The sequence below is a fragment of the Thrips palmi genome, unplaced genomic scaffold (genome assembly GCF_012932325.1).
Source record: "Thrips palmi isolate BJ-2018 unplaced genomic scaffold, TpBJ-2018v1 HiC_scaffold_8, whole genome shotgun sequence".
In the NCBI taxonomy this organism is placed as follows: Eukaryota; Metazoa; Arthropoda; class Insecta; order Thysanoptera; family Thripidae; genus Thrips; species Thrips palmi.
In genome coordinates, this window is record NW_023144635.1 from 1,826,372 (window position 1) to 1,851,363 (window position 24,992).

Genomic DNA, 24,992 nt, shown 5'->3' on the forward strand with positions numbered 1-24,992 from the left:
GCATCTGTCGAGGCCTGGTGAAGGGGTGGCGGGGCGGCTGCCACACTGTATCCATGCCTCCCCGTCGGCGTCGTGGTGCCGGCGGGGTGGCAGTCACACTGTATCCCTGCCTCCCCGTCGGCGACGCGGTGCCGTGGGTCCGAGGCTGCGGGCCGGCTCCTGCAGTGCAGGTGCGAGGAAACTCGACGGCACGAAAAGAGAATAAGTGCCTGAAATTGGCGGGGCCGACGCCTCGGCCCTTCCCCTGCGGGAGTTGAGCGCGACCTGATCGGCTCGGAAATACCCAGCCGGCCAAACCCGGCGTGGAGGGAGATGGAAAGGGGAGAGGGGGGCAGAGTCGCGGACGGGACGACGGGACGACCGACGGCATCTGCAGGCACGCCGCGCGCGCCCCCCTCCCCGGCAGCACAACAACGACAACACACCGCCTCGGCGCGGCTCGGCGTGGTCCTCTGCCTTCCCTCCCAGTCGACACCCAAGCCCCGACACGGAAGCACGTTCGTTTTCCCAGCGTGCCGTCGTCGGTGTGCGTGTTTCGCGAGCGCGTTGTGTGTGCGCGAGTCACTGCGATGACCGTCAGTGAGCGAGGTGATCATGTAAGCGTGCGGCGTGCCGGGCGGCGTGCCGGGGGCCCCTAGAGGGACCCTCGCCATGCATGTGCCGGACACGGGCACGGCAGGCGCGGGCGTCGCCGCCGCCTCCAAGCTGTACGCGGACTGCTCCCCCGCGCTGTGCCGGTCCGTGTCCGCGGTGGACAGCGGCTACAACGACCGCGACTTCGACGACGATGGCGCCAGCAGCGTCTTCAGCGACTCGAGCTGCAGCATCGTGTCCGAGGCCAAGGACCTGGTGCACCGCGCCAACGACAATGCCGCCACCGTGGCCTTCGAGGGCAACATCGTGGTGGAGAACTCGACCCAGGTGCAGTTCGGCAACAACACGCACTACCACGGCCCCGTCACCGTGCTGCTCAACTCCAACAAGTGCATCACGAACGGTTCCGTCGCTCCGGCGACCCCGGAGATCCTGTCCTCCGCCATGCAGGACGCGGCCCTGCCCGCCCAGCGGGCCCCAGAGCCCGCGTCCCCGCCGACGGCCAACGCCGATGTCCCTCCGAAGGCCGCCGCCAAGCAGGGTAAGCGGGGTATGCGTGGTAAAGTGGGGTAAGTGGAGTAAGCGGCGTAAGCAGAAGCGGGGTGAGCCAGGTAAGCGGAGTGAGGACGGTAAGTAGGGTAACCGGGGTAACCAGCAGAAGCGAGGTTAAGTGGGGCAAGTGGGTTAATTGGGTGTGCGGCGTTAGGGGGTACCCCGCATGATGCGGGGTAAGCGCCAAGCAGGGTAAGCGCCAAGCAGGGTAAGCGCCAAGCAGGGTAAGCGCCGCCTAGCAGGGTAAGGCGGGCGAGTCCGGAGCGCCCGCCAAGCGGAGGGTAGGCAGCGCGCTCCACAGCGGCGCGCCGCACGGTCCACCGGGTCTACCTGCCGGGCGCTTCCTGGTCACCCACTAGTCTAGTCGCACAGTTGCGCCGTCGCCGTCACACTGCTCTCCTTGTTGCTCCTTATCACCTTGCGAGGCCAGCTCCGCAGAAAGCAGAATCTGCACTGGCTGCCGCCGGCGTCGGGACGCAGTTGCATCACGCCTCAGACCGCCTCAGACGGCGCCCTTGCTTGACCCCAGCAGCGATAGCAGTGATAACCTCGCAGTGCACTCGCGCCATCACTTGACGGGGCAAACCCCGGGCGGGCCCGCGCGGGGCCAGTGCTGGCGGCGCGCCACACGCCTGCCCCGCCTGCCCCACCTCGGGGCATGCCGCCGTGTCCCGGACACAATGAGCCTTCCCGGCGCGGCAAGACGAGCGCCACATTTTTACGAGCCGTCCAAATCGGCGAGGCTTCCGTGGAGCCTGAGCCGCCAGTTCCGGAAGCCTCCCGCGGTTTACCGTTCATTTTATTGATTATATTTGTGTTTTTTTTTTTGCGACACTATAACTGTTCTTCTGTTGGCAGGACCGGGCCGAGTGCTGTCGCTGCTGTCGCTGTCCAGGCGGCGCTGCGTCGCGCTGACCGCGGCCACGTCGGCCACCCTCGTCGTCGTGGTGCTGCTGTGCGTCTTGCTGCCCGCCGGCAAGCTCGGCGGTCCAAAGATCGGTACGGCTGCAGCGCGGGCGGAGCTGAACCCGCGTCTCGTAAAGTGGCTCGTTGCTTCCGGCTGATACAGCGCTATCAGCCGCGGCCTGCCTCAACAGTGCGTCGTCGCTCTGTCTCTCTCGCACGCACGCGGAGCGCTCCACGAGTGCGAGGGTGACAGAGCGATGAGAGCGACTCGGAAGCGCACTGTAGCGCAAGCAGCATGACGCGCTGTAATTGCAGCTTTATGCCCTGACGGTCCTGACGCGGTGGGGTCCCCGTCGGTCCCCGTCGGTCGCCGTCGTCATGGTAACCGAGCCATCCAGAAACCGGTCGCCGCCGCGTTCGCAGTGGCCCGCCACCGCCACGCCTCGCATCGGATCAGCCCGTGACGCAAATCGGGATTTGAGCCTTTTTCCATCTGATAGCTGAGTCAGAGGCGGTGGCGGTCGCGCACCTCCAGACGCGGCGCGGCGCGGCACTGCGGCACTGCGGCACGCACTACCTTCGCCTCGATAAGAGCAGCGCGTTCTCAGAAGCTCGGCTTTCGGCGCGTTATCGCGTGTTTGCCGCTTTTCCTGTTCCCTGTTTGACGTGCCTTCGGAGAGTCGCTGTCGTCGCTCTGTCTCTCTCGCACTCATGCGGCGTCCTGTATAGGTGCGAGAGAGACAGAGCGGCGAAAACGACTCTATCGGAATCAGTCTGCTGTCCCGATAAATCATCCCTGCCCTAATCGCCGAGTCGCCAGTGCGCCGCATTTTTCCGCAATCGGACATGACAGGACATTTGAGGGCAGAGGCCGCGTTAGTCTAGCTCGCCGACCCGAACGCAGCCCGAACGCAGCCCGAACGCAGATCGAGGCACTCGCGTGGAACCCCATTCCATGCATGGCTATCATAGAGCTTCCGGGAGCACGATGATGTCGAAAACACTTTTTTACTATTTTCTATTTCCTTTTTATATTTTTTTTTTTTGGCAATGATTTATTTTACTATTTTTACCATTTTCTGCATCGCGCCGGTAGGAAAGAAAAGACCCATGCGGGTCTGGGGATGCCCGGACCCAAGAGTTCAGGACTGCCCGGACGCAGCGGCAGGACAGGCCGCTTTGTTCAAATCCCTTCCTAACGCAGTTTGAACTTGTTGCAGCTCCGGTGGCCCTCCCGAACGGCCTCACCCTGGTGCAGAGGCACGAGTGGCTGGCGCAGCCCGCCAAGCCCGGCGTGGACCCCGTCACCGCCTCCCCCGTGCAGTACGTCATCCTGCACCACTCCGCCACCGACACTTGCTACAGCTTCCCCGAGTGCGTCCTCAGGGTAAGCTACGCGCCGAGTCCTTGATGGAGTCCTCGATGGCGTCCTTGATGGAGTCCTTGACGGAGTCCTTGATGGAGTCCTCGACGGAGTCCTTGACGGAGTCCTTGACGGTGTCCTCGATGGAGTCCTCGACGGAGTCCTCGACGAAGGAGCCCTGGTTCAAAGTGCCACGCCGTGTTACAGATCCGCTACCTCCAGACGTTCCACATGGAGAGCAAGAACTGGTCGGACATCGCGTACAACTTCCTGGTGGGCGGCGACGGCTACGTGTACGTGGGCCGCGGCTGGGACAAGGCCGGCGCGCACACCCTCAACTGGAACCACCGGTCCGTGGGCATCAGCCTGGTGGGCACCTTCTCCTACCAGAAGCCCACCATGGAGCAGATGCGCGCCGTGTTCAAGCTCATCGGCTACGGCGTCGAGCTCAACAAGGTGGTGCCCGACTACAAGCTGGCCGCGGTGTGCCAGTTCAGGAGCACCGAGAGCCCCGGCAAGTTCGTGCTGGACGAGATGAGGAAGTCGGACCACTGGTGGAACTACACGGTGGGGGACTCGTACTGCAAGTGATGTGCCATCCATCGGGCGCTCCAATCAACAGTGCCGGATCCAGAGTCGGCCTAAGGGGGCGGTGCGGCCAAGCGGTTCTTTTTGCCTACTTACAGGGGCAAGGTGTTGCTTTTTGCCTGCCTTTCAGGCTGCCATGAAGGGGCTCCCCATTTTTTGGATCCGCGCTTGCCAATGAATGGCCTGCTTCCGGCATGACGTCCACTGTGACTTATTTAAGGACTCGACACTCCAGGCTGTGATATTCATAGTTTCGAAGAAGGAAAAGACTGCAGCTCGCATGAGCAGTGTGACAAAGATGCGGACACATGGGTCGAGGAATACTCAAAATCCCCAACGGCCTCTATCTCTGTATGTGCGAGAAGTGGAAGGAAGTCTTGCCCTGAATCCCGTTGCAGAGATAAATGACTACAATCGCATTGATACAAATTGTAATTCAATAGACGACTTGAGCTAGGCGAAAGAGGAGGAAGAAAATACCTTCCCGAACATGGCGGCCGGCCGCCGTCGGCTGCTAGGACCAATGAGGGGCCGGCCGCCATGTTCGGGAAGGTATTTTCTTCTTCTTCTTGCGCCTAGCTCAAGTCGTCTATTTCCCTGTAAATTTATCAATTTTTTCGTGTATCTTTTTTTTAAAAAATATTTGTACACAATAAATACCAATAAATGAGTCGACTCGAAGAGTTCACTTTATTCACCGTCCCGCAATCACCTCTTGACTGTCGAGAGCTCTATCTCTCTCGCACTCCGTCCCATGTAGGTGCGAGAGAGACAGCGCGATGAAAACGACTCTCGGAACAGCACGCGAAAGAACCTCGGTCGGTATCGCGTGACGACACCCGTGGGACCCTCCGCCTCCGCGCTCGTCGATTGCGTCACGTCGCTTTCGCCAGTCCCTGTCTGTCTTGATCGCCGATCCAACTTGAACTTGGCGCGCATCACACTTTGTCATAGTTCCCCAATAAATTTCTCATACTCGGCCACGCATGACGCGTGAAACTGAGCGGGCTCGGGGGAGACATCACAGTCACGAGGAGAAACCGAAATCCGGCTACCCGGTTTGAGATGCACTACGCCTTTCCTGAGTCGCAGTCGTGTTGGAACTGAATGGCTTCGATGAATAAGTCAATCTGAACCTTATGGACTGCAAGCTGCCATAGTTAAAAATACTGGAGTCACAGTAGACGTTTTCAAGAGGTGCTATCGTCTGCTGTCTCCCCTGTGCCTCGCCTTCGAGATACGCAACTTTAAAAATAATTTTAAGTAGATGCTGCCGTTTGACTGTTGAAGTTAGAACTACTTCTGCCTGTCATGGATAAACGGTCTTTCCGCCCGAGCTAGATTTATTCGTGTGGCGCCAAGTTTCCAATTTTGTTTGTGTTTTCGTGTCTGTCAGGTTTGTTGTTCTGCAAGCGTGAGGAGCCTGTCGAGTAGAGTCGACGCCCCTTTACACACTCACACTTGTAAGTTGTTTTTGGTGACTTTGTTTTGTGTTCTGCCGCTGTTATTGCGTTGTCCGCGGTGCGGGCTAGTGTATGGATTCCCTCGGCATCGCCGTGTGCAGTACCGCGTCCCTCTAAGTGGCCCAAAAGGCTCGGCAAACAAAGGGTAAGGGCCGCCGCCGTAGGCCTAAGCAGGTGTAATAATCAAGATGGCTTCCATAACCAACACAAATTTCCGCCCTGGTCCCACCCAGCGCTGCTGCTAGAGTTTGCCACTTCTCTGTGACGAACTAGCAGTGCAGTCGTCCGCAGATCGCGAGTCGCACTCTGCGGCGGCTGGGACGGGCCGTGCGGGGTTTGCCGAGGGCCGACTGTCTGACTGGCAGTTGTAGGTTATGGCACCTCTGTGTTTGGTTGTACACAAGCATACGTCATTAGCAGGAGGGCTTGAACGCGTCCCTTGCGGCCCTGCGCCCCGCCGGCTTGTCTGCGTTCCGCGTTTGGCAGTGTGCCCGCGACAGGTGTGGCTGCAGTGGCGATGCAGGTGGACCGTTCGCACCGCTCGGCCGTGTCTGCGCCGATTGTCGGTCGGGCCGCTGATGCACTCCGCGGAGCACGGAGTGGCACGGAGTCGAGTGTGTCATCCGGCACAGTGCGCAGCACGGCTGGCCCTCTCGGACGTGACTCCTCCCTCGAGACGCCCTAGTGCTTCTGCTCTCGGGCAGCAGCGAGTGTCCCGTGTATCTCTGGAATCTGCGATCGCCGTGCCATCGGTTTACTTTTTGGTGACCCCTCCCCCTTCCCCTCCCCCTCCTCAATAACCCTCAGACATGGTATTATCAGATGACTAACTGTCACATGACAGGACTTTATTGGTACATTGAGTCTGTTCTGGGATGTTGTTGTTAGTTGGAAGAACTCTATTAAGCAGTACAATTATGCTGAATAGGTCATTTTGGAGAGGAAAGATAGCTGAATAAAAGATGCATTTTGTGCTACGGCAAACCCCAATCATTTGATGGAGTTAATATTGCGTGATGTAATTTTACTTTTCTGTTTACGATTTTTCCAGGTGTGTGCATTGGATCAGCCATCATGCAGACGATCAAGTGTGTTGTGGTGGGAGACGGAGCCGTGGGTAAAACATGCCTCCTCATCTCATACACAACTAACAAGTTTCCCTCAGAGTATGTCCCCACAGTAAGTAATTTTTCTTTGTTTTGAAGACCTTACATACCTTTCACTCATTGGCTTTGTTTCAATTTTAATGTATGCATTTTCTTTGCTATAGGTTTTTGATAACTATGCTGTGACAGTTATGATTGGTGGAGAACCTTACACTTTAGGGCTTTTTGATACTGCTGGTATGTAATATCTCTCTCTATTTGAATTTTGCAATTTAAAAATATTGATGTTGATAACATTTTATGTATTATCTATGTTTCTAATTTACAGGTCAGGAAGATTACGATAGGCTGAGGCCTCTCAGTTATCCACAGACAGATGTATTTCTTGTATGTTTCTCTGTAGTTTCACCTTCATCTTTTGAAAATGTTAAAGAAAAGGTATGATGACCTCGTTAGTCTTGTTTCTCTTGAATCTATAGTAATCCTAAAGCAAATTTTTAAATTAAATTCTTGTTTTATTTTTCAGTGGGTTCCAGAAATTACTCATCACTGTCAAAAAACACCATTTTTGCTAGTTGGTACCCAGATAGATTTGAGAGATGATGTTGCCACAACAGAAAAACTGGCAAAAAACAAGCAAAAGCCCATTTCTTTCGAACAGGGTGAAAAATTGGCAAAAGAATTAAAGGCTGTGAAATACGTTGAGTGTTCAGCACTAACTCAGGTAAGATCTTTGCTGAAAATCGCTGTGCAAGTTTCTTCTTTATCATTATCAACTGAAAACTTCAGTTTGATTTCTTGTTTGATTGCAGAAAGGGTTGAAGAATGTCTTTGATGAAGCAATTCTTGCTGCTTTGGAGCCTCCAGAACTTGAAAAAAAGAGAAAGTGTGTGTTATTGTAGGCTGGTAACTTTTGGTGACTGTACCAATGGGCCATGCTCACTTTGAGGTTAATGCCTACTTTGTCATCCATCCCCAATTCCCATCCCCCCTTATTCCCCCGCATCAAAATAATTTTGTATTTTATTATTAGTAGATGTCGTATTTTGGGTCAACCAATTAAATTTAACCCTTTGCAAAAGTATTGTGGGCATTGGAGACCACAAAATCTCCATAATCTAATCAGATCTACATAACTTGCAATTTATGCAAAGCAGTACGTTGGTATTTATAGAGGAATGTTGAAGGAGGGATACATTTTTGTACACTTTTTAATACTAAATCGCCACAAATTTTGTTTCTGAGAATTATTATGTATTGTGAGACAGTCTCTCAACCTTTGTTTAACTAACAATTTGAAATGAAGATGAGCATTATATATTTTATGTTCTGCTGTCCAAATTTTCTAAAATTTTTGTATGTTTAATATCCTTGTCCCTCCTTGCCGCCTCTGTTCCGTTATTTCCAGCATCCTTAAAGGGAGCGCTGAGCACAAACAGCAATGTGACTGCTTGACTGACTGAGATGATTTTTTTCGTTTCACTTATGTCAAGGTTCCTTTCAAGATGTGACTGTGAATAGGAATTCGTTAAAACTGAAGGCTATTTATTTTTTAAATAAGACTAAAAGAAAAAAAAAGAATCTGGATCCTACGAGGAGGAATTTTTCTGCATTTCAATTTGTTACGTGATTCAAAAAGCTTCCTTTTCTGCCATCTTAGTGTATTCTGTTAAAGACTTTTTGGTTGGCCAGCGAGATTGTTGACTGAAAGTCTTGTATACCAAGGTTTGAACTCGACTATCTCGCTGTGCCCTTTTTTAATGGGCTGAGTGGTGTGTAATTTGATGCTAGTTGGCTTACAGAGCCTTGTGGCAAATTTATTGTATTTGAATGTAGTAATTATTTAATGACAGATATGGTAGTTATTAACAATTAAGTTTTGGAATGCAGGGATTGGCTATTTTTCCATTACTAGCAAATGATGATTGAGGCCTCTCTTTTGGTAGTGCCACTGAGGGGTTTGATTTGGATTGGAGCTGGTGTGTCTGAATGTTGCCATATTTAGTTGTGGAAAGTCTGTTTGGCTGGAGTGTACCCCAGTAATGATTTAGCATGGAAGGCAGTTTCTATTTATCAGCATTAGTTTGCTTGGGTACCTTGCTGTATGGTTGCTGAGTGTAAGGCAATATTTTGGACAGTTCTCATATCAGGTTTTATATTCATTACCGTTCATAGATTGTACATATTGATATTGACTTGCGAATAGGTACTTGCGTTTTAAAACTGAAGCTTTGCTTCAAGTATACCGCATTTAATTGTGTCTGGTATTTAACTGAGTGTGTATTAGCATTATGATGAAATAACTAATTTATAAATTGATAATTTTAATGCAAAAGTTTATAAAGAATTTGATATGTAATTATTAACAAAATAAAGTCAAATGTTCAAAAAAAGTGGTGTTTTATTTTTTTATTCACAAGCCTACTACTGTGTATATTAAGAAGTTTTGCACAGTTTTTCTTCTCAAACTTCCCAAACTCTTATACATAAATATAAAACAGGAAAGAATTTCCTTGTCTTGAGTCTCTGTGAAACAGAAAAGATCTTTCTACCGATTCACCTGACCTAACAAAACTAAGCCAAGGAATCATGATACTCTTTGATGTTCTGGTCTCTTGCTATAGGAAGAATCTTACAACTCCCTTGGTTTTCTTATATTGGCACATGAACACAACAATAACTTTCAAAATATTGGCACATTTGATCTACCTCAATTTAATCCACCCAATAAAAAATATGGCAAAATAAGGCTCTATACCCACATCCCCACAGAGCAGGGAAGGCCATATCTGCTTTACTTAAGTGGGTCGCGGTCGACAGATGCTTTCCGGCCTCTACGTTGGGCTGGGGTGTGCGTCAGAGTTTGCATGAATCTCATCGAGAAAGCATGTTGAAAAATTTAAATACGCTGGGATCCGAAAAGAGCAGGGATCAACCCCTGAACGCCCTCAGCCTATATGACAGTGCGTGTAGAGGCGAGAGAGGCGGAGTCAATGCTTCGAACCATACTGAGAGATCCTTTAGAAAAAGCACGTGCTAAAGGATCTCTGGAAGATAGGCTACTAGTTGCACTTAGCCCCTGTAGGTAGGTAGCCAACTTTTGCGACATCGTCCCCTCCCCCTGAACCCGTGTCTGGATCCGCCCTTGATCAAGAGCCGCCGCGGGGGGGAGCGGGGCATTTCCGACCCACTCTTGGCCGCGGGGCAAGTAGGATGCCCTCTTCTTCTCCTCCTCTTCCCTTCAGTACTTGGCCAGTCGCATTATCCAGTCGACGTACTGCGACACGTCGGTCAGCGCGTACACCTCCTCGGCCTCGCCGTTCTGCAGCCGCAGCGACACGACGCCGCCCAGGTGCCACTGGCCGTGCCGCTTGACGATGGCGCCGCCGCCACTGTCGCCGCGGAGCAGGCCGGACTTGGAGTCGCCTGCCAGAGACACACACACACAGCCATCTCAGCCTCAGTTCGTCTGCACGTTGGGTGGTTTGGTACTTCCCTGCAGACTGATTCCGAGAGTCCTTTTCGTCGCTCTGTCTCTCTCGCACCTACAGGGCACGCCCGATGAGTGTGAGAGAGACAGAGCGACGAAAACGACTCTCGGAATCAGTTGACAGGGAGAGCAGCAAGTCAAAAACGAAGTCCAAATGAAAGTCAAACTGATGCCAAAGTATGTCATATCTTTGGACCTCATCAAGGCCTCCTCTTTGGCCAGCTTGTTGACACGATGAAAGAGAAAAATAACGAATCGAACCTTGTCGTCGCCTGGCGCAGAACTTGTCGTGCGTTATGTAGGCGAGGTGCGGCGTGTTGGAGCTCATCAGCTGGAAACACTCCTCGAAGGTGAGCTGGGACAGCAGCACGGACTCCAGCTCTGATAGGGACGTCGAATCGTTGCCCCACCCAGCCACCTATGTGCAAAACGGCACGGTTAGAGACATGCCATAATGCTGTTTTTCTGGCGTACTGCAGACTGATTTCGAGTGTCGTTTTCGTCACTGTGTCTCTTTCGCACCTATACGGTGCGCCGCATGAGTGCGAGAGACACAGAGCGACGAAAACGACTCTCGGAATCGGTCTGCTGTGCAGGTAACACTGAAAAACCACACATGCAGCAACTGATGCGGTCAAAATGGCACCCATTTGACCACACCAGTGGTGTGGTCTAGACCACGTTTGGCTTTTCAGTGAAGTCGAGGTAGGTACCTTGATGTCGTTGGAAGCCTGGGGCTTGTCGTTGGCGTCGATGCAGATGGGGGCCGCCTTGTCGCTGAAGTCGACGCAGGTGTTGAGCTCGATGACGGCGATGTCGTAGCCCTGCTTCGTGGCCGCCCCCTTGTAGTACGGGTGCCTGTGCACGGCCTTCGCCTGCAAGACGACACAAACGACTGAGCTGCTGCCGTGCGAAAGAGGCGAGTAAAATAAGGGAATGACCAAAACGCTCACCTCAGTCTTCAAAACTTTAGGTTCCTCGTTTTCGGAATCCCACCCGCTGATGTACTTTCCGAGCGCCACGTACACTTTCTCGTTTTTCGGGAGGCAATGAGCAGCTGGAACGTTATGGAAGAACGAGGTGTACTGTGCCGTTCGAACGACACTGAGGTGCGCCCCGTCCCCGAGGGGGTAACGACTATTGACGTGGGTAATCCGGATGACAGCAGCAAATCGTAATCCGGATTACCAGAAATTTAGAGGTAATCCAGGGTAATCCGGCGTGGGCCAAAGGGAACCCTGGTGTTTTTTTTTAAATTTAATCCGAGGTAATCTGGTTTAGTCCAAGGGTAATCCTGGAAATTTTTTATTTAATCCGGGGTAACTAGGCTCAGTCCAAGGGTAGAAATTTGAAGGTAATCCGGGTCAATCCGGCGTAGTCCAAGGATAATTCTAGAAATTTTTTTGAATTAATCCGCGGTAATCCGGTTTAGTCCAAGGGTAATCGTGGATATTTTTTTTTAAATTTAATTCGGCGACATCCGGCTTAGTCCATATCCTGGATACTTTTTCATTTAACGCGGAGGCAATCCGCGGCTGACACGAAATTTCCCAGTCGTTACCCCCTCGCCCGCCCCGCTCGGGGCCTCGGCCTTACCAGTGACCACGAAGCAGCGCGACACGAGGCTGCCCCCGCAGACGAACTCGATCTTGCCGGCCCGGTCCAGGTACAGCGCGGCGTGCCAGGGCACCGACTCGATGCTGGCGGGGTCGCCGCCCTTCACCAGCTCCGTGGGGCCGGGCCTGGCCTTGCCGCACTCGGGCTCGATGCTCTTGGCTAAACGGCGGGGAGAAGCGTCAGAAACAAAAAAAACAACGAAAGCCAAGCGGAAATCACCACCGCCGCGAAGATGAACCGTTGCAGCGCGGACAGTGCGAACAGAGAAGCATGCCAACTTGTGCCTCGGATAACGTACATTGTGAGCCAGAGCCATTACGCGCTACCACTGCTTTTAGTGTGCCCCGGGGGGGGGGGGTATGCGTACCAAACGTACCAATGAACTTGACCGGCATGTCCTCCTTCCAGTGGAAGGGCAGGACCTTCAGCCGGCTGTAGGTGGGCTTGGCCGGCACGCTGAACTTGTGCTCGGGGTGGCCCGAGATCCAGACCTCCATGGAGGCCGAGGTCCGCTTCACTTCGAACACCAGCTCCCCGGCCGGCAGTTTGTCCTTGTCGTTGGGCCAGACCTGCGGCAGGCAAGAAAAGAACCGAGGTAAAAACCGGGAACCACCGTCTCAGGGTACTCCGTCCGCCTTCAAGGCGCCCACACTGTGAAACTAAGGGTGACCTGACAGTGTAGCCACACTCACCTCCTTGATGGGCTTGCAGTGCCAGCCCCGGGCGTTGCAGTCGCTCCACGTGGAGTACTTGAAGGCGCCGTCGCCGAGCAGGTGGTGGATCCACACCAAGTTGCAGGAGCTGTCGTCGCAGAGGTTGAACCTCACCGCCTTGTGCGGCGTCGGCTTGAACTGCACCTTGACGACCGTGGTCTGGCCCACTTTGATGCTGGTCGTCGGGGCTGCAGCGGAATAGGGGGAAAAACAAAGCAGAATGAATACGCCGAGCCGAAGCGCCATCGAACCCTCAGAAACGGTGACGGTGGATCGCTCACCCGAATCGCACATGGACGGGTCCTCGTCGGACAGGTCGCGGCAGTTGTCGAGCCTGCCGTCGCACTTTTCGCGCACGCCGCGGCACTCGCCGCTGGTGCACCGGAACTCGCTGTCGCCGCACAAGTCTGGGAGGGTACGGCAAACGTCATCGCCGGCAGGATGATTCTGAACGCCGCTTCGTCTCTCTCTCTCTCTCTCTCTCACTCTCTCTCTCTCTCTCTCTCTCTCTCTCTCTCTCTCTCTCTCTCTCTCTCTCTCTCTCTCTCTCTCTCTCTCTCTCTCTCTCACACTTGCCTCTCGTATAAGTGCGAGAGAGAAAGAGCGACGAAGCACATTTCCGAATCAGTGAAGCAAGCCATCCGATCCAAGCGCGGATCCAGGGGGAGGGGGAGGGGGAGACAATGGCCCCGCCCCTGACCCCTAGATGGCCGCCTGAAAGGTGGGCAAAAAGCAGGGCGGCTCTGGATCCGCCACTGCTCCGATCGTCATCCGGTCAGCCACCCCCACGCGGGGTAAGCCACTGTAAAATTTTGTGTAGTACAATGACTGTGGGAATGTGCTGGAATGTGCAAGATTTCTGGCGTATTTGCCACACATGTCACCTACTTACAGACGCTTTTGCCACCTGAATGTGGAATGTGTTCAAATTTTGTACAACGAATGTGGAAAGTTGCCCCCCCCCCCCCCCCCCCCCCCCGTCCCTCACACCTCCAGCTTGGCCCCGCCCCGGCGACTCACTGGTGAACTGGACCGGCATGTCGTACTTCCAGTTGAAGGGCAGGACCTTGAGGCGCTTGTAGTTGGCGGTGGCGGGCACCGTCAGCTTGTGCTCGGGGTGGCCGGACAGCCACACTTCCATGGCGGAGGCGTGCCGCTTCACCTCGAACACGAGTTCGCCGGCTGGGAACTCGTCCTTGCCGTCGGGCCAGGTCTGGCGGGTCGCAAATCAAGCGGACAGCGTCAAGGTGGGCCCGGAGGTCACGCGCAGCACGCAGCGCGTCGCAGAGCGTCGCAGAGCGTACCGAGCCGCGCTTCACGGTGGGCCAGAAGACCGGCGCGGGCGGCCAAAACTCTGGACACGTTCTGAGCTCCAGAGTCGCTAAACAGGACTCGAACCAAACGTGTGACCCCACCAATGGATTGCTCTCCGAACGAGGAATCCATTGGTGGGGTCACACGGTCGGTTCAAGTCCCATTTAGCGACTCTGGAGCTCAAAACGCGTCTTTGGCCGCCTGCGCCGGTCCTCTGGCCCACTGTGCGCTGGAGGAGGACGCTCGGTGCCCACTCACCTCCTTGAAGTACGGCTTGCACCACCAGCCGCGCGAGTTGCACTCGGTCCAGGCGCCGAACTTGAGCGTGCCGTCGGGCAGCACGCCGTGCACCCACATCATGTTGCAGGAGTTGTCGTCGCACAGGTTGAACCGCACGGCCTTGTGCTTGGCCTGGTACTGCGCCTTGACCGTCACCGTGTCGCCCACGCTCAGGGCCACGGACGGGGCTGCGGGGAAGGTAAACACGAGCGGGGAGGTTGGGCATCAGGGAGGGAGCGAATAGCACGCGCGGGGTGGCGCTCACTAAATGTTGCGCACAATTTTGTACAAGACGTCACCGTTCTTGGCGCAGCTGCACTTTTCACACGATTTTCTCATCAAAAACTGCACATTTTCTCCCATTTTTGCGCGAAATTGTGCCCTAATTAGAACACAAAGTTCACCTGTGACGTCTCGTACAAAATTTGTACAAAAACTGGCGGCACTGACCTGCGTCGCACATGGCCCTGTCCTCGTCGGACTTGTCCTTGCAGTTGTCCCTGCCGTCGCACTTCTCGTTGTGATGGAGGCAGCCGCCGCCGTCCCTGCACTGGAACTGGTCATCGCCGCAGGACCCTTCTGTTGGCAGACAACGGACATTGGTAAGGAAAAGAGGCTCGGCGTAGCCCGGCGCACACTGTTTTCCGCTCGGCAACACTTGAATTCGCCCATCCACACTCATATCCTACGCTACTCTATGCAGCCGGCTGGAACCGGTCGGCCTTGGGGCCTCATAAACAGATTTTCTTTGAGGATGGAGCGAGGAGCGTTGTTTCCGACGAAGCTTTAACTGGACGATAGGCACAAATTGAGGTAGGCACAGACCCTGGGCCGATCTACGTCAGCAGTCACGCACGACTCACGGAAAGGCAGGCTCACAATTTGCTCACAATGTACGTTATCACAGCGTGCGCTCACAGTGCAGTGTAGTGGCAAGGCGCGAAAAGGCTCCCGCAGACGGGCAAGTTTCAGTCAAGCGTTGAAGCAAAGCGGCAAAAGGCGGAGTGCAGTGTGCAGCTTGCAGTGTGCTGTGCGCGCAGTGCGCGCCTCACTGGTAGACTCACCGGCGCCGCGGGACCGCACCGCGACCACGACGTGCAGGGCGGCGAGCAGGACGAGGCAGCGCGCGGCGGCGACCATGGTGGCCTCGGTGGCCTCGGTGGCGGACGACGCGGACGTGCGGACGCCTCGCGCTCCGGGACCGGTATGCGCGGCCAGGCCATGGGGCCAGGCTTGGCTGCGGTCCGCGGATCGCCGGCGATGGCGACGTCACAGGTTTTGCCGGCGCGCGGACGCAAGCCGTTAATCAAGAACGCGGCGGGAGGGGAGGGGAGGGGAGGGGAAGGCGGCGCGGCCGCTGGTTATTATCCAGTATGCGGGAAAAACCGAGCGTCTGGAGAAGCGCAGGAGGGGAGGGGAGAATGTCGACCTCATGCTGATACGATTGGTTCAAGTCCTCGCTTTCTTTTCTGTCTTTCTCCAATTTGCCCAGCTAGACAGCGCGACGGCGTTTTGGAACGGAGCCCCGAAAATAGACTGGTTGGTGGATAATGATTCGGCCAGAGTCGAAGAGAACTGAACGCACGATGCGGAGACTGCGCAGACAGGCGCCTGGCAGCAGGCAACCCATCGTGCCGGAGTCTCTGCGGCGGCCGTTGCTCCTTTTTCTCGGTGGGAGCTTCACGCCTTCTTCCTGGCCGTCGTCCAGGACGAGCAGGACGTCTCCCGCGACGTGGGTATCCCGCCTGAAGGAGGGAACTTCCCGAGTTGGCGGGGAAACTCGGGGAAACTGCTCCGCAACTACGCCGCCCTCAACGCACAGTGGGCCAGAATCCGGCGGAGGCGGCCAGAATTCTAGACGCGTTTTGAGCTCCAGAGTCGCTAAATGGGACTCGAACCGACCGTGTGACCCCACCAATGGATTGCTCTCCGGACGAGAATTCCATTGGTGGGGTCACACGTTCGGTTCGAGTCCTGTTTAGCGACTCTGGAGCTCAAAACGCGTCTAGAATTTTGGCCGCCTCCGCCGTTTCCTGGCCCACTGTGCAACGCCTGCCGCGAGCTGCCGTCTGATTCCGAGCACTGCTTTCGTCGCTCTGTCTCTCTCGCACTTATGGGGCGGTCCGCAGAGGTGCGAGAAAGGCAGAGTGACGAAGCAGTGTTCGGAATCAGTCGGCTGCGCGACGTCAAGTTACGCCTGGGACTTCGACCTGAGGAGACTGCCGCCTGGCGAGCAGGCCGGCCCGCAAGACACGGCAAGTCGGCGGGACAGGCTATCCCAGCGGTTCCCAACCTTGGGGTCGCGACCCCAAATGGGGTCGCGAAAAAATTTTGAGGGGTCGCGGCGAGGTGGATGGGGTCGCCTGGGGTCGCGGTGGTTTCCCGGCTGGCCCACACGCCGAGCACTGGCTGCTTAAATGCCGCAAAGTTGATCAAAACGGTCACAAATGTGTGTAAAAGATCGTGTTTTGGGTCGACTTTAAGCATCCAGTGCTTCTGATCCGAGGTGGTAAATCACCCTCCCTCAACGGGCAATTGGTCTTTGGACCTTCCTTTTGCATGCCTTTGTTACGGAGTGCAATTATCTGACTCAGTTTGGAAGCAGTACTGCCGCAAAGTTGGTCTAAACAGTCACAAATGTCTGTCAAAAATCGTGTTTTGGGCCGACTTTAAGCATCCACTGCGTCTGATCCGAAGCGGTAAATCGTCATCCCTCAACGGGTTATTGGTCTTTAGACCTTCCTTTAGCATGCCTTTGTTACGGAGTGCGATTATCTGCCTTAGTTTGGGAGCAGTTTTGCCGCAAAGTTGATCAAAACGGTCACAAATGTATGAAAAATCGTGTTTTGATCAACTTTGTGGCAAAACTGCTCCCAAACTAAGGCAGATAATCGCACTCCGTAACAAAGGCATGCTAAAGGAAGGTCTAAAGACCAATTGCCCGTTGACGGAGGACGATTTACCGCCTCGGATCAGACGCAGTAAATGCTTAAAGTCGGCCCAAAACACGATTTTTCAGACATTTGTGACCGTTTTGATCAACTTTGCGGCAATACTGCTCCCAAACTAAGGCAGATAATCGCACTCCGTAACAAAGGCATGCTAAAGGAGGGGTCGCGTGGGGTCGCGAAATTTTTCCTGGGGGTCGCGGAAAGTTTTGGCTACAAATTTGGGGTCGCGAACCGAAAAAGGTTGGGAACCGCTGGGCTATCCACCATTACCATTACCATTACCATTACGGGCTAGACCACAACTGATCGTATACCAGGCGCCCGGCTGAAGCAACTTTACAGCGCCACCTCGGCGCCGAGGACAGTTACTCCCACTTGCGGCAATTGTTCTGTAAATGAAATGTACGGTAAAAGAAAAATCATTTTTCCTCTTTCAGACGACATCTAGGTGAGGCGCGGGGTGACCCGGAGAAGGTCCGTGCTGGGGCAGAACCAAGACGAGCACTCTATGTCTCACGCTTTGTATTACAAGTCCACAAGGCCAGCGGTAGGCGGCCCTGGACAAGTCCAAGACCGTCCAAGACGACCACACACCCACCGCAGCGGCAATGCACCTCGTCAGCTCCTCGATTTAAAGATTCGTTTTCTCCCCACTCTGTTTATTCCTCTAGCTCTATTTTCCGACTCCATTTTTATTTGCCCTTGCGGTGTGTTTGAATGACATTTCTTATCTGCAGGTGGCGTGTGGGCGTGTGTATGCCTCTGCAGGCTCGGATCTTTGACCCGCGACGTCACCAGGCCGTCGCAATAGTCTCGCGAACTGTGAAATAAAAATAGACACTGCCGAATGGATAGGAAAACATTTATTTACTGTTTTGCTACAAGCGCACAATCGACAGCCGGCAAGATGCAGAAAATGATGGAAGAGATGAGGCGGCGCGACGCGGCGCTACGAGGGGCTTATGGGGACATAGTCCACTCTCCTGGTGGTCAGAACGTTTTGGAAGAACGCGGCCGACGACGTCTTCAGGGTCCTGGTGCGCGCCGCCGAGTCGAAGTCCACCTTGGCGATGCCATACTTGAGGCTGCAACAGCACCACAAAATTCAACGCAGGCCCCTCCCAACCCTTTCACGACCCTTGCACTACCCTCTGCAGACCGCTCCCGGACAGCGTTTTGTCACTCTCTCTCGCACCTCTATGAGCCAAGCAATGCGTGCGAGGGAGACGGAGCGACAAAAACACTGCAGCGCCATGGCTCACCTGTAGCCGTCCTCCCACTCGAAGCTGTCCATGAGGCTCCTCGCCGCGTAGCCCAGCACGTTGCAGCCGTCGGCGATGGCGCGCATCACACCGCGCAGGTAGCCCTGCCAGAGAGAAAGAAAGAGTAGAGCGTCAGGCCGAAACCAAGTGCACCGAGTACTCGAGGGCGAGCCGACACAAGGCGCGAACCCAGGGGGTGCCGATGGGGGCACTGCCCGGCATTGCCCTCCCTGAAGGGGTCGAGGCCGCCTGAAAGGCAGGCAAAAGGTCGTTCTTTGCCCCTGTAAGTGGGCAACTTTTGCGTCGTCACCCCCTCCTGAACCCGCCCCTGGATCCACTCTTGGTGAAAGGTTGGAGCTTACGCTGAAGAAGCCACTGCGCGCCGAGTCGTACGTGGCCTCGTCCTGCGCCGCGGCGTACCCGTTGTCCGTCACCAGGACGCCGACGGCGCCGTAGCGCTGCTGGATCCAGTTCAGCGCGCCGCGGATGCTCCAGGGAGTAATCTGCCGGGACAACACGCATTTTACGCAAGCTTTGTGACGGCGACATCGGATCGGTTGCGCCGGAGGGGGTGCTTACCGGGTCGCGGCCGGAGCCCGTCAGGTTCCAGGCCACGTCGAGGCTCGTCACGACGTTCACGTCCGCGGCGTACGAGGCCCCTACAGTGGCGCCGTCCGTACACAGCCTGGCGCCCGAGTGCTTCAGCCCGAAGAAGTCCGACGCGCCTGGAATCGAGTGACATTATTGAACACTGCGATTGGTGGCACCTTCTAGCAGACGCTCTCCAAGCAGGACGCACCCGTGATGACGGTCCTCTCGGCCGCGGTGAACTGCGGCAGCCTGTCGCCGGCCGCCTGCACCAGCGACGCCGGGTACTGTCCGCTGGTCAAGGGGTCCGCCAGCCACGCGAACGTGCTCTCCATGTAGCGCTGCGCCGCCGCCTCGTCCGCCGCGTTGCCGGGCCGCAGAGGCTGGCCCAGCTCCAGCAGCAGCGTGGACCCGACGCGGCCTGGAATAGCGCCAGTGTCGGTAGGTGCAGCAGACTGACTCCGAGAGTCGTTTACGTCGCTCTGTTTACCTCGCGCCTATGAGGGACGCGCCATGAGTTCGAGAGAAACAGCGACGTAAACGACTTTCGAGAAGGAAAGCCAAACCGAACGCACTAGAGTGCCACGCCGCCCCGTCCTCATGTACGCACCTCCCTGGTTCGCAAAGTTCTGTTGGTAGGCGCGGTAGGCGCGGGCGTGGGCCAGGATGGCGTTGTGCACGCACTGGTAGGCCGCCGTGCCCTGCGCTGCCTGCGAGCCGCCCGGCGCCGCGAGGCCCTGCTCGTAGCCGTTCACGCACTGGCTGACGGGGTCGTGCAGCAGGATCCAGTTTCTCACCTGTTGGAGGATCAACGCGTTAAATCGTTTCCTAGAGAAACAAAACAACCGTCACAAAGTCGTCTTGAGGACGGGCGAAGGTGGCCAAAACTCTAGACGCGTTTTGAGCCCTAGAGTCGCTAAATGGGACTCGAACCGAACGTGTGATCTCCACCAATAAATTGCTCTCCGAACACAGAATCCATTGGTGCGGTCTCACATTTGGTTCGAACCCTGTTGAGTGACTCTAGAGCTCAAAACACAACTTGAGTTTTGGCCGCCTGCGCCGGTCTTTCCTGGTCTTTCCCACTTCTGTACGCCAGTTGTCCTTACCCTGTTGCCGAACATGCTAAAGGCGAAGGTCGCGTAGTCCACGAAGTAGTCAGCGATGCTGGCATTCAGCCACCCGTTCTGAATGACGGACGGGGTGTCCCAGTGGTGCAAAGTGACCTTGAGGACGGACAAGGTTGTGAGGGAAAGTTGTTTTGGAAACGCCAGCCATAAAACAAATCATTATCGACGGTACTTACAACAGGCTGTATTCCGCTGGATGTCAAAGATTGTATGAGATTATCGTAAAAGTCGATTGCAGTGTCGTCTGCTGCCAGACTGCTTCCAGTGGGCAACAGCCTAGACCACGATATGGAAAAATGATACGTTTGGAACTGCAACAGTGAAAAAAAACCGCCCTGCTTAATATCCCTGTTTTGCATACTTTCAGATTGCCTGCATATTCTTTTTGAAAAAGTGTTTTAGAAGATACGTTGCGCCAAAATCAAGTGGGACTTACGCCTAGATTTTGAAGTAAACTGATGTCATTTTGGATTTGGTTGTATGAGTCGCAGGCAATGTCGCCGTTAGCGGTTCCTATCGAGTGATAATAATCGTCTTGGATGCTCGGCGCTTTCCCTGAAAGAAGAAATTTGAAATAAGAATATTTTGAAAATAGGGTGAGGGATTCTGAAGTGACGAGACTTGCCATCAGAGTTCCATGCCCCCTCGATTTGATAAGCTGACGAAGATGCCCCAAGGAGAAAAGATGCAGGAAGATTATACAGATTCTCGTCTACATTTGGGTCAATTCCGTAGTAGTCTTCCGATTGCTCTGAAAACAAGCAAAACAAATTTAAGTAGTTGTCCCACTGGAGATACATGCCTTAGCTTGTGGTTGGTCGCAGTGTTGCAAAGTAATAGTGCGACGAAAAAAACAGGATAAAAATAACTTAAGTATCTGTCGCGATCTGCGTCTTACCCGTTTGCCCACTCGAAGGGGTGGTTGTGTCCTGCTCAGTTGGAACCACAGTCGAGGCATCTGTGCCCGATGTCAAAGCTTCAGTTGTTGGTGCAGGCTGGGCATCTGACGTGGAAGTGTCCGTTGAAACGGCACTCACGGTCGTTGAGACGACATCTGGCAATGAAGTATCGGCTGTTGCTATTGAAGGGCTATCAGATGAGGAAGAAGTATCGGTTGTGGGCACAGATGGAGAAGCTGCTTCTGTAGTCGCCGGAGATGAGGAAGCATTATCCGTTGGTTGTGCGGATGGGGCAGCTGAAGATGATGCAGCTTCGGCTGTTGGTACAGATGGGATATCCGATGAAGAAGTCGCTTCGGTAGTCGCTGGTGTTGAAGCATTATCCGTTGTTTGTGCAGATGGGGCATCTGATGATGCAGCATCGGTTGTTGCTACAGATGAAGTGGCTTCTGTAGTCGCTGGAGATGAGGAAGCATTATCCGTTGGCTGTGCAGATGGGGCAGCAGAAGGTGATGCAGCTTCGGCTGTTGGTACAGATGGGATATCCGATGAAGAAGCCGCCTCGGTAGTCGCTGGTGTTGAAGCATTATCCGTTGTTTGTGCAGGTGGGGTATCTGATGATGCGGCGTCGGTTGTTGCTACAGATGAAGTGGCTTCTGTAGCCGCAGATGAGGGAGTAGTATCCGTTGGTTGTGTAGATGGATCAGCTGAAGATGATGCAGCTTCGGCTGTTGGTACAGAGGGGAAATCCGATGAAGATGGAGCCTCGGTTGTTGGCACAGTTGGAGAAGAAGCTTCAGAAGTAGCTGGCGATGAAGCATTATCCGTTGGTTGTGCAGATGGGGCATCTGATGATGCAGCTTCGGTTGTTGCTACAGATGAAGTGGCTTCTGTAGTCAGCGGAGATGAGGAAGCACCATCCGTTGGTTGTGCAGATGGGGCAGCAGAAGGTGATGCAGGTTCGGCTGTTGGTACAGATGGGAGATCCGATGAAGAAGGAGCTTCGGTTGTTGGTACAGATGCAGATGAAACTTCTGTTGGTGATGGAGATGAGGAAGAACTATCCGTTGGCTGAGCAGATGGGGCAGCTGATGATCCAGCTCCGGCTGTTGGTATGGATGTGAGATCTGAAGAAGCCGCTTCTGTTGTTTGCAAAGGCGGGACATCTGATGAGGCCGTGCCTTCGGTTGTTGATTCTAATGGGGCGTCTGGTGCTTCAGTTGTTGCCACAGATGGAGAATCAGCGTCCGTTGTTTGTGCAGAGGATGAAACACTATCCGTTGGTTGCGCGGTTGGGACTGGAGCCCCTGATGATGTGGCAGCTTCAGTTGTTGCTACTACTGGAGCGTCTGATGATGTTGCTTCGGTTGTTGGAGGTGAGGAAGCATTATCCGTTGGTTGTGCAGATGGGGCATCTGATGATCCAGCTCCGGCTGTTGGTATAAATGGGAGATCTGAAGAAGCAGCTTCTGTTGTTTGCAAAGGCGGGACATCTGATGAGGTCGCACCTTCGGTTGTTGATACGAATGGGGTGTCTGTTGATGAAACAGCTTCAGTTGTTGGTACAGATGGAGAATCAGCGTCCGTTGTTTGTGCAGAGGATGAAACACTATCCGTTGGTTGCGCGGTTGGGACTGGAGCCCCTGATGATGTGGCAGCTTCAGTTGTTGATACTACTGGAGCGTCTGATGATGTAGCTTCGGTTGTTGGAGATGAGGAAGCATTATCCGTTGGTTGTGCAGATGGGGCATCTGATGATCCAGCTCCAGCTGTTGGTATAAATGGGAGATCTGAAGAAGCAGCTTCTGTTGTTTGCAAAGGCGGGACATCTGATGAGGTCGCACCTTCGGTTGTTGATATTAATGAGGTGTCTGGTGATGAAACAGCTTCGGTTGTTGGCACAGATGGAGAATCAGCGTCTGTTGTTTGTGGAGAAGAGGAAGCACTTTCTGTTGGTAGAACAGATGGTGTATCTGGTGATGAAGCAGCCCCTGTTGTTGGGTTGGACTGGGCATCTGATGAGGCTGTGTCAGTTGATGATACTTCCGGAGCATCGGTTGTCAGCCCTGAAGTGGCATCTGATGACGAAACATCTTCGGTTGTTGCGGCAACGGAGAAAGCATCTTCGGTTGTTGCTGCAATGGAGGAAGCAGCTTCGGTTGTAGCGGTAGCCGGGAAAGCGGCATTGGTTGTCGGTCCAGGTGAAGAAACTGCTTCGGTTGTTGGTGCAGATGGAGAAGCAGATGAGGTTGCTTGTGCAGGTGTGGAGGCAGCTTCGGTTGTTACAAGCGCGGCACCCGATGTGGATGTACCTTCTGCAGTTGGTACGGACGCGGGTGCAGCTATGCTCGTAAGAACAGATGACGGTGCAGATGTGGTTGTTAGAGTGGTTGTTGTCGCCCTTGTTGTAGTTGTTGGTGGGGTCTGCGTCGTACTCGTCGTTGTTGTTGCTGGCGTTGTAGTTGCTGGTGGAGCGGGTACACACCTTTGGGTTGTGGGCTCATAGATCCATGACCCTGGGCATCTTTGTATGGTCGGGCCAGCAAACGTTGTTGAACTCGTCTTTATACATTCCAGGTATGTGTTAGCCTCACCACCTGTTGAAAAAAAGACTGACTTGAATTATTGATTTCCATGGCGTGGTTCCAGGTGTAATTTTTAAATTAAAACCTAACCTGATACTGGTGCGTACCGTCCATCAGCCGTGCACGAGGGCTCGCATTGCCCTGTTTGTGTAATTGTGTAATTGGCTGGGCATCTCCCTACCTGTACGTAGGAAATACAAGAAGCTTTAAGAGGATGGACTTGTTTTCTGTTTTGGATATATTATAATATAAAATACCTGCGCGTCTTCTGGCCTAGTATTTGTGCAGACAATGTACACAGTTGGGTCTTGCTGGTAGAGTTGGTATGTGCCCACTTGATTTGCTGTGCACGAGGTTGTAGTGCATCTAGCCTCAGTGCTGTCAAAATAAACACACGTTTTAAAATTATGTAATACAATGTCTTACATTGTAATAGTGGTAAGGCACTATCAACACATAGTTTAGTTTCATGAAGACTGGAATATAACATTTTTTTAGCGAGTATCACTTCTTGATATTTTTACAAACAAGTAACTTCTTATTTACACAAATGGCTGTTTTTTTACTCTGGAGACATGGCCTAGACACTTACTCGAAAACGCACATGGCCTTGTCGTGGCCATACAGTGTGCGCCTGTTGGTACATTCGTAGGCGTACGCGGTTCCTTCAGCGCACAAGTAGTAGCGGCGGCAGTTGCTGGGGTCCGGGAAGTAGCCGTCGGAGGTGCAGGCGAATCCCCCACTTGATGGCGTGGCCGTGGTGGCACCTGGAGCCGCGGTTGCTGGGCTGAGGCACGAGCCACCTTGGGCCACGCAGGCCCCATTCTGGCAGTAAGGAGTGCTCGAAGGGCAGGTGGTTTGCGAGAGGGGCCGGTAGAAGTTGCCTAATTTTCGGCAGCTAACAAAGCAGATATTTCAGTTTAAAGACGATCAACAAACAAATTGTTAATATTAAGTACTTACGTCAAAAGAGTCGAACAGTCATAACAGAATGTTAGCTGGCCACCACAGTCTGCGTCAAGCGGCACGGCTATGGTTTGCTACCAGGAGATAAAACAAAAGTAGAACATGAGCGACGTGTGCGCATAAGTTTGGAACTTTTTGTTTGTCGCCCTGGCCAAGTGACATCAAAGTTATGCCTTTCCTAATAATTTTTGTCCCGTGGATACAGTCGAAGTCTTATTAAAAACAGTGTGTAGTAAAAAGTTTTGTGAGTTTCTTTTGGACGTCAGCTTGTTTAGAATCGTAATAAGAAACACAAATCTTTTTTCATAAAAAGGAACACTCCATGACCAATTTGCGACACTTTCACAGGAATAAACAAATAGAAATGATTGGATTAATGCTAATTGGTCAGGACCCTTCGCTATCCAGCCAAAAGTTGTTCGACAACTCCGAAACTACTTTTACGAGAAACTTACCGTTATGCCAGCGACTGCTAGGAGCAGCAGCGCTTGCCGTGCCATCTTCGGTAGGCCCTATCTGCAGACTGCTTCAGCCTGCCCGTGACCTAGTGTGAACATCTCCCCTGGCACTGAGGTTCTCGCTACTCCTTAATCCAGACGAGGAGCATTAGACAAACGACGCTCTCC

The 24,992-nt window shown here is 53.7% G+C and overlaps 4 protein-coding genes across 8 annotated transcripts; 2 read left to right on the forward strand and 2 right to left on the reverse strand.

Moving 5' to 3' along the window:
* Nucleotides 1-443: 443 nt before the first annotated feature.
* LOC117653620 (peptidoglycan-recognition protein LE-like) lies at nt 444-4,684 on the forward strand. Its single transcript, XM_034399417.1, has 4 exons — nt 444-1,135; nt 2,005-2,145; nt 3,273-3,439; nt 3,623-4,684. The coding sequence occupies exons 1-4, from the start codon at nt 652-654 to the stop codon at nt 4,004-4,006; spliced, it is 1,176 nt and encodes a 391-aa protein (XP_034255308.1). The 5' UTR covers nt 444-651; the 3' UTR covers nt 4,007-4,684.
* A 427-nt stretch (nt 4,685-5,111) lies between these two features.
* LOC117653318 (cdc42 homolog) lies at nt 5,112-8,586 on the forward strand. Of its 4 annotated transcripts, none has more exons than XM_034398924.1 (6): nt 5,112-5,466; nt 6,518-6,645; nt 6,737-6,809; nt 6,901-7,010; nt 7,099-7,296; nt 7,385-8,586. In XM_034398924.1, exons 2-6 carry the CDS (start codon nt 6,541-6,543, stop codon nt 7,472-7,474), a joined length of 576 nt encoding a protein of 191 aa, XP_034254815.1. In that variant the 5' UTR covers nt 5,112-5,466; nt 6,518-6,540; the 3' UTR covers nt 7,475-8,586. The 4 variants fall into 4 exon arrangements, with proteins under 4 accessions (XP_034254815.1, XP_034254816.1, XP_034254818.1 ...); XM_034398925.1 differs by lacking the exon at nt 5,112-5,466 and adding an exon at nt 5,473-5,611; XM_034398927.1 differs by lacking the exon at nt 5,112-5,466 and adding an exon at nt 5,709-5,833.
* A 362-nt stretch (nt 8,587-8,948) lies between these two features.
* On the reverse strand, nt 8,949-15,177 carry LOC117653317. 2 transcript variants are annotated; one of them, XM_034398922.1, is made up of 12 exons: nt 15,050-15,177; nt 14,436-14,564; nt 13,965-14,173; nt 13,413-13,605; nt 12,674-12,799; nt 12,372-12,580; nt 12,056-12,248; nt 11,659-11,838; nt 11,016-11,119; nt 10,776-10,937; nt 10,324-10,480; nt 8,949-9,998 (listed from the first exon to the last, which is right to left on the reverse strand). In XM_034398922.1, the coding sequence occupies exons 1-12, from the start codon at nt 15,123-15,125 to the stop codon at nt 9,814-9,816; spliced, it is 1,923 nt and encodes a 640-aa protein (XP_034254813.1). In that variant the 5' UTR covers nt 15,126-15,177; the 3' UTR covers nt 8,949-9,813. The 2 variants fall into 2 exon arrangements, with proteins under 2 accessions (XP_034254813.1, XP_034254814.1); XM_034398923.1 differs by lacking the exon at nt 15,050-15,177 and adding an exon at nt 14,904-14,922.
* Nucleotides 15,178-17,781: 2,604 nt separating this feature from the next.
* LOC117653401 (mucin-5AC-like) lies at nt 17,782-24,979 on the reverse strand. Its single transcript, XM_034399045.1, has 16 exons — nt 24,822-24,979; nt 24,364-24,440; nt 23,993-24,298; nt 23,658-23,778; nt 23,491-23,581; nt 20,815-23,412; nt 20,542-20,667; nt 20,353-20,471; nt 20,093-20,227; nt 19,896-20,012; nt 19,397-19,583; nt 18,998-19,207; nt 18,778-18,923; nt 18,561-18,701; nt 18,199-18,302; nt 17,782-18,021 (listed from the first exon to the last, which is right to left on the reverse strand). Exons 1-16 carry the CDS (start codon nt 24,864-24,866, stop codon nt 17,886-17,888), a joined length of 4,659 nt encoding a protein of 1,552 aa, XP_034254936.1. The 5' UTR covers nt 24,867-24,979; the 3' UTR covers nt 17,782-17,885.
* Between the last annotated feature and the right edge of the window lie 13 nt (nt 24,980-24,992).